This window comes from Pezoporus occidentalis, unplaced genomic scaffold (genome assembly GCF_034315485.1).
Source record: "Pezoporus occidentalis ecotype Australia unplaced genomic scaffold, CSIRO_AGI_Poc_V1 ctg2303, whole genome shotgun sequence".
Taxonomy (NCBI): Eukaryota; Metazoa; Chordata; class Aves; order Psittaciformes; family Psittacidae; genus Pezoporus; species Pezoporus occidentalis.
The window spans coordinates 1-8,070 of NW_026914184.1; the positions used below are offsets into that span (position 1 = coordinate 1).

General features: G+C 57.3%; 1 protein-coding gene across 1 annotated transcript; it reads left to right on the top strand.

The window, feature by feature from the left end:
- Positions 1 to 124: 124 nt before the first annotated feature.
- Positions 125 to 8,060, top strand: LOC134165167 (protein capicua homolog; the record flags this gene model as incomplete). Its single annotated transcript, XM_062621677.1, has 6 exons — positions 125 to 208; positions 289 to 536; positions 1,161 to 1,312; positions 2,925 to 3,056; positions 3,898 to 4,029; positions 7,816 to 8,060. Coding segments are annotated over 6 exons (993 nt in total), but the record flags the coding sequence as incomplete, so codon positions are not given.
- Positions 8,061 to 8,070: the final 10 nt, after the last annotated feature.

Genomic DNA, 8,070 nt, shown 5'->3' on the forward strand with positions numbered 1-8,070 from the left:
TGGCCCTCCTGACCCTGCCCCTCCCCCACCACCCCCTTCTTCATCCTCCTCCACCACCACCACCCCCCCTCCCCCCACCGCCGAATGGGACCCCCCCGCCCCTCCCCCCCCCGTCCAAAACGAGCCCCCCTCCCCCCCCAACACCGAGGCCTGGAGCCAACGGGACCCCGGTGAGGAGCCGCCCCCCACCCCCCCCTCGGGGGACACGGTGAGTGCCCCTCCCCCCCCCCCCCGTTATTAATTAACCCCCCCTCATTAATTAACCTCATTAATTAATGAACCCCATAGGGTGCCAAGTGGAGGCCGCCGCCCCCCGAGAGCCGCCCGGAGCCCCCCCCCACCGCTCCTGGCCCCTCCTCCTCCTCTTCCTCCTCCTCCCCCCCCCACCCGGAGGGGCCCCCCCGAAGCTCCGCCCCTCCTCCCCCCCCGCCGGCCCCGCCCCCCCCCGCCGAGGAGCGCAAGGATGGGGGAGGGGCGGGGAAGAAAGTGAAAGTGCGGCCCCCCCCCCTCAAGAAAACCTTCGACTCCGTTGACAAGTAAGGGGGGGGGAGGGGCATGAAGGGCGGGGGGGGAGGGGCTTTGGGGTGCTGGGGGGGGGAGGGGCTGTTGTTGGGGACTGAGTGGGGGGAGGGGTATGGGGTTGGGGGTGGGGGTCAGGTGTGTGGCCATGGTTCTATGGGGGGGGGGGAGGGGTTGTGTGATGCCCCTCCTCCTATAAACCCTCCCTCTTCATGACCCCTCTCTCCCTCATTGCCCCTCCCCCTCCATTGACCCCCCCATTGCCCCTCCCCCTCCATTCACCTCCCCATTGCCCCTCCCCCTCCATTTACCCCCCTTTGCCCCTCCCTCTCCATTTACCCCCATTGCCCCTCCCCCTCCATTTCCCCCCCATTGCCCCTCCCCCTCCATTTACCCCCATTGCCCCCTCCATTATTGCTCCCTTTGCCCTTCCCCCTCCATTCACCCTCCCTTTGCCCCTCCCCCTCCATTTACCCCTCATTGCCCCTCCCCCTCCATTCACCTCCCCATTGCCCCTCCCCCTCCATTTCCCTTATTGCCCCTCCCCCTCCATTCACCCCCCCATTGCCCCTCCCCCTCCATTTACCCCCCCCCCTCCCCCCCTCTCTTTGCCCTCCCCCTCGCCCCTCCCCCCCCCCCAGGGTGCTGTCGGAGGTGGATTTTGAGGAGCGCTTTGCGGAGCTCCCCGAGTTCCGGCCCGAGGAGGTTCTCCCCTCCCCCACCCTGCAGGCCCTCGCCACCTCCCCCCGCGCCATCCTGGGCAGCTACCGCAAGAAGCGCAAGAACAGCACCGGTCAGCGGGGGGGGGAGGGGAGGGGTCACGTGGGGGCAGTGGGGGAGGGGCTCTATGGGGGGAGGGGTCATTGGGGGAGGGGCTCTGTGGAGGGAGGGGTCATTGGGGGAGGGGTTCTATGGGGGGAGGGGTTCTATGGGGGGAGGGGCATGAATGGGGAGGAGTCACATGGGGTCAGTGGGGGAGGGGTTCTATGGGGGGAGGGGTCATTGGGGAGGGGTTCTGTGGGGGGAGGGGTATAAACGGGAAGGGGTCACATGGGGTCAGTGGGGGAGGGGCATGAATGCGGAGGGGTCAGACGGGGTCAGTGGGGGAGGGGCATGAATGGGGAGGGGTCAAATGGGGTCACTGGGGGAGGGGCATGAATGGGGAGGGGTCACATGGGGTCAGTGGAGGAGGGGTTCTATGGGGGAGGGGCATGAATGGGGAGGGGTCTCACGGGATTAGTGGGGGAGGGGCATGAATGGGGGAGGGGTCATGTGGGGTCATTGGGGGAGGGGCATGAATGGGGAGGGGTCATGTGGGGTCAGTGGGGGAGGGGCATGAATGGGGAGGGGTCACATGGGGTCATTGGGGGAGGGGTTCTGTGGGGGGAGGGGTATGAATGGGGAGGGGTCACATGGGGTCATTGGGGGAGGGGTGAGTGGGGGAGGGGTTCTATGGGGGAGGGGCATGAATGGGGAAGGGTCATGTGGGGTCAGTGGGGGAGGGGCATGAAGGGGGAGGGGTCACATTGGGTCAGTGGGGCAGGGGCATGAATGAGGAGGGGTCACATGGGGTCAGTGGGGGAGGGGCATGAATGGGAAGGGGTCAAATGGGGTCAGTGGAGGAGAGGTTCTATGGGGGAGGGGCATGAATGGGGAGGGGTCATGTGGGGTCAGTGGGGAAGGGGTTCTGTGGGGGAGGGGCATGAATGGGGAGGGGTCATGTGGGGTCAGTGGGGGAGGGGCATGAATGGGGAGGGGTCACGTGGGGTCAGTGGGGGAGGGGCATGAATGTGGAGGGGTCACATGGGGTCAGTGGGGGAGGGGCATGAATGGGGAGGGGTCACATGGGGTCAGTGGGGGAGGGGCATGAATGGGGAGGGGTCACGTGGGGTCAGTGGGGGAGGGGCATGAATGGGAAGGGGTCACATGGGGTCAGTGGGGGAGGGGTTCTATGGGGGGAGGGGTCTGAATGGGGAAAGATAGGGGGGAGGGGCCATACTGGGGCAGGGATCATGGGGGAGGGGTCAGAAGGGGGGAGGGGCTAAATGGGGAGGGGTTATATTGGGGGAGGGGTCATAATGGGGGGGCTATAAGGGAAGAGCTTATGGGGGGGTCATAACGGTCAATGGGTCTTATGGGGTGGGGCATGGGTATGGAGGGGGGAGGGCTCTGAATGGGGGAGGGGAGGCATTGGGGGCCCTATGGGGAAGTGTTGGGGGAGGGTGGGAAAGGATTGGGGGGGGGGAGGCAGAGTTTTGGGGTACCATTGAGGGGAGCATCACTTCTATGGGGGGGGGATGGTGCTATGTCTGTAATAGGGATTATGGAGGGGGGGTGGGGGGATGAGCCAACAGGGGGGTGTCCACCCCCCCCCCCCCCAATTCCCATTCCCGTTCCCATTCCAGACCTGGATTCCTCGGCCGAGGACCCGGCCTCTCCCAAGCGGAGGCTGCGGCGCCGCTCGAGCTGCGGCTCCGAACCCAACACCCCCAAAAGCGCCAAGTGCGAGGGCGACATCTTCACCTTCGACAGGCCGGGTCAGTTTGGGGGGGGGGACACCCCAAAATCATCCCCTCGATAGGTTGGGGGTAACCCCAAGATCCCCCCCCCCCCCCGCTCGTTGAGGTGTGGGGTAGAGTTGGGGGTGTGGCGCTGGGATATGGGGGGGGCATCCTGGGAAGGGGGGGGAGTGGGGCTGGGGGTTCCTATAGGGTGGTCTTTAAGATGGGGGGAAGAGGGGTTCTTATGGGGGGCTGGGAGCTTGATAATAGGGGGGGTCTTAAGATGGGGGGGAGGAGTTGGGGGTCTCTATGGGGGTTATATGGGGGGCTGGGAGCTTGATAATAGGGGGGTTCTTAAGATGGGGGAGAGAGGAGTTGGGGGTCTCTATGGGGGTTATATGGGGGGCTGGGACCTTGATAATAAGGGGGGTCTTAAGATGGGGGGGGAGGAGTTGGGGGTCTCTATGGGGGGTTATATGGGGGGGCTGGGACCCTGATAATAGGGGGTTCTTAAGATGGGGGGGAGGAGTTGGGGGTCTCTATGGGGATTATATGGGGGGCTGGGACCTTGATAATAGGGGGGTTCTTAATATTGGGGAGGGAGGAGTTGGGGGTCATTATGGCAGGTTCCCCATGGAAGGGGGGGTTTGGGGATCCCTATGGGGCGGAGTTTGGGGTCCCTATGGGGGCTGTAATGGGAAGCACCAATGGGGGGGGGGGCAGTTGGGGGTCTGTATGGGGGGTGGAGGGGTCACCCTAATAATAGGAGGAGTCCCTAAGATTGGGGGAGGGGGGGAGGTTGGGTGTCAGATTGGGGGGGGAGCACCCCCTTTATGTGGGGCTGGGGGCTCTAACACCCCCCCCCCCATTGCCATAGGTGGGGAGGGCGAGGATGTGCTGGGGGAGCTGGAGTACGAGAAGGTCCCGTTCTCGTCCCTGCGCCGCACCCTGGACCAGCGCCGGGCGCTCGTGATGCAGCTCTTCCAGGAGCACGGCTTCTTCCCATCCGGTAACGGCACAAAATGGGTCCGAACCAGCCCAAAATGGGCCTAAAACAGCCAAAATGGGCCTAAAACAGACCAAAATGGGTTAAAACAGCACAAAATGGGCTTAAAACAGCCAAAAATGGGCGTGAAACAGCCCAAAATGGGCTAAAACAGCACAAAATGGGCCTAAAACAGCCAAAATAGGCCTAAAACAGCCAAAATGGGCTTAAAACAGCACAAAATGGGGTTAAAACAGCACAAAATGTGCCTAAAACAGCCAAAATGGACCTAAACCAGACCAAAATGGGCCTGAAACAGCCCAAAATGGGCTTAAAACAGCACAAAATGGGCCTAAAACAGCCGAAATGGGCCTAAAACAGACCAAAATGGGCTTAAAACAGCACAAAATGGGGTTAAAAGAGCCAAAAATGGGTCCAAACCAGCCCAAAATGGGCCTGAAACAGCCCAAAATGGGCTAAAAACAGCACAAAATGGGCCTAAAACAGACCAAAATGGGCTTAAAACAGCACAAAATGGGGTTAAAACAGCACAAAATGTGCCTAAACCAGACCAAAATGGGCTTAAACAGCACAAAATGGGACTAAAACAGCACAAAATGGGCTTAAAACAGCCAAAAATGGTTCCAAACCAGCCCAAAATGGGCCTGAAACAGCCCAAAATGGGCTTAAAACAGCCAAAAATGGGTCCAAACCAGCCCAAAATGGGCCTGAAACAGCCCAGAATGGGCTTAAACCAGCCAAAAATGGGTCCAAACCAGCCCAAAATGGGCCTGAAACAGCCCAAAATGGGGTAAAACAGCCAAAAATGGGCTTAAAACAGCCAAAATGGGACTAAAACAGCCAAAAATGGGCCTAAAACAGACCAAAATGGGCTTAAAACAGGACAAAATAGTTCTAAAAGAGCCAAAAATGGGCTTAAAACAGCACAAAATGGGCCTAAACCAGCACAAAAGGGGCTTAAACAGCACAAAATGGGCTTAAACCAGCCAAAAATGGGCCTAAAACACCACAAAATGGACCTAAACCAGACCAAAATGGGTTTAAAACAGACCAAAATGGGCCTAAAACAGCCCAAAATGGGGTTAAAATGGCACAAAATGGGCTGAAACGGCACAAAATGGGACTAAAAGAGCACAAAACGGGCTAAAACAGCACAAAATGGGACTAAAACAGACCAAAATGGGACTAAAACAGCACAAAATGGGACTAAAACAGCACAAAATGGGACTAAAACAGACCAAAATGGGACTAAAACAGACCAAAATGGGCTTAAAACAGCACAAAATGGGCCTAAAACAGACCAAAATGGACTTAAACAGCACAAAATGGGAGTAAAACAGCACAAAATGGGAGTAAAACAGCACAAAATGGGCCTAAAACAGCACAAAAGGGGCCTAAAGCAGACCAAAATGGGCATAAAACAGCCAAAAATGGACCTAAACCAGCCAAAAATGGGCCTAAAAGAGACCACAATGGGCCTAAATCAGCCCCAAATGGGCCTAAAACTGCCCAAAATGGGCCCAAAATACCCAAAACACACTAAAACGGAGTCAAAATACCCTGAAATGACCCTAAAATATCCCTAAATAGTCCTGAACCATCCCAAAATACCCTAAAACGGACCCAGAACACCTCTAAGTAGCCCTAAAACATCCTAAAACTGACCCGAAGCACCCCAAAATGGCCACAAAACAGCCCAAAACGGAGCCAAAACAGCTTAAAATGGCCCTAAACCAGACCCAAAACACCCTAAAAGAGACCCAAACCGTCCCAAAAGAGCCCTAAAACACCGTAAAAGAGACCCAAACCATCCCAAAATAGCCCTAAAACACCCTAAAAGAGACCCAAACCATCCCAAAATAGCCCTAAAACACCCTAAAACAGACCCAAACCATCCCAAAATAGCCCTAAAACACCCTAAAGCTGACCCAAGACACCAGGAAATGACCCCTAAAACACCCCAAAACAGCCAAAAGGACCCCAAAACACCCCAAAACAGCCAAAAGGACCCCAAAACACCCGAAAATGAACCTAAACCACCCCAAAATGGACCCCGGACCTGCTCATGATGCAGCTCTTCCAGGAGCACGGCTTCTTCCCATCCAGTAACAGCACCCAAATGGGCCCAAAACAGCCCAAAATGGGACTAAACCAGCCCTAAAATGGCCCTAAACCACCCAAAACACACCAAAACGGAGCCAAAGTATCCCTAAATAGCCCTAAACCAGCCCAAAACACCCTGAAATGGTCCTAAACCACCCTGAAATGGTCCTAAACCACCACAAAATGGTCCTGAACCTGCCTGAAATGTTCCTAAACCAGCCTGAAATGGCCCTAAACCACCACAAAATGGACCCGAAACCACCTAAAATGGCCCAAAACCACCCCAAAATGGGCCTAAAGCACCCTAAAACGGCCCCAAAACACCTTGAAATGGGCCTAAACCATCCCTAAATGGCCTCAAACCAGCCCAAAGTGTACCTAAACCACCCCAAAACAGCCCTAAACCACCCCAAAACAGCCCTAAACCACCCCGTCCCTGTCCATCCTTCTGTCCATCCCATCCCTTATCCCTGTCCCTCCATGTCCCATCCGTATCCCTTACCTCTCTCCCCATCCCATTCCCCATCCCTATCCCTGTCTCTCCCATTCCCCATCCCTATCCCTGTCTATCCCATCTCACTCTCCATCCATCCATCCTCTATCCCTATCTGTCCCCATTCCCTATCCCCCTCTCCCTATCCCCACTCCCTGTTCCTATTTCATTGTCCCCATTCCCTATCCCTATCTCATTATCCCCATTCCCTGTCCCTATTCCCTATCCCTCTCCCTCTCTCATTGTCCCCATTCCCTACCCCTATCTCATTGTCCCCATTGCCTATCCGTCTCTCCCTATTCCCAATCCCTTTCCCCATTACCTATCTCCCCTCTCCTTCTCTCCCCATTCCCATTCCCCCTCTCCCATTCCCTCCCTATCTCCCCATTCCCTATCTCATTATCCCCATTCCCATCTCTCTCTCCTATCTCATTATCCCCATTCCCTCTCCCCCATTTCCTCTCTCCCATTCCCTCTCTCCATTCCCATTCCCTCTTCCATTATCCTCATTCCCATTCCCGTCTCTCCCCATTCCCTCTCTCCCCATTCCCTATCTCCCATTCCCATTCCCTCTTTCATTATCCTCATTCCCATTCCTGTCTCTCCCCATTTCCTCCCATTCCCTCTCTCATTATCCCCATTCCCATTTCCTATCCCCATTCCCTCTCTCCCATTCTCTCTCCCATTATCCCCATTCCTTCTCCCCATTCGCTCTCTCCTTCTCTCCCCACTCCCTCTCTCCCCACTCCCTCTCCCCATTCCCTCTCCCATCCCCCCATTCCCTATCTCTTATCTCCCCATTCCCATCACCCCCATTCCCACCCCCCCATTCCCTCTCTCCCATTCCCTCTCCCTATTCCCTCTCTCATTATCCCCATTCCCTCTCTCCCCATTCCCTCTCCCCATTCCCTCTCATTATTCCCATTCCCTATCCCCCATTTCCTCTCTCCCATTCCCTCTCTCCCATTCCCTCTCCCTATTCCGTCTCATTATCCCCATTCCCTCTCTCCCCATTCCCTCTCTCCCCATTCCCTCTCCCCATTCCCTCTCCCATCCCCCCATTCCCTATCTCTCTCATGTCCCCATTCCCATCCCCCCCATTCCCTATCTCTCATCCCCATCCCCCCATCCCCCATTCCCTCTCTCCCCACCCGCATTCCCACCTCTCTCTCTCTCTCTCTCCCCTCCCCCAGCCCAGGCCACCGCCGCTTTCCAGTCCCGTTTTTCGGACATTTTCCCGTCCAAAGTTTGCCTCCAGCTCAAGATCCGCGAGGTCCGGCAGAAGATCATGCAGGCGGCCACGCCCCCCGAGCAAGCCCCGCCCCCCGAACACGCCCCGCCCCCCGACCAACCCGACGCGCCGGGACCCGCCCCCGCCGCCGCTGACCCCGCCCACAACCCACACGAGGCCACGCCCCCTTCCCCCGCCGCCGCTGCTGCGGGAGGGG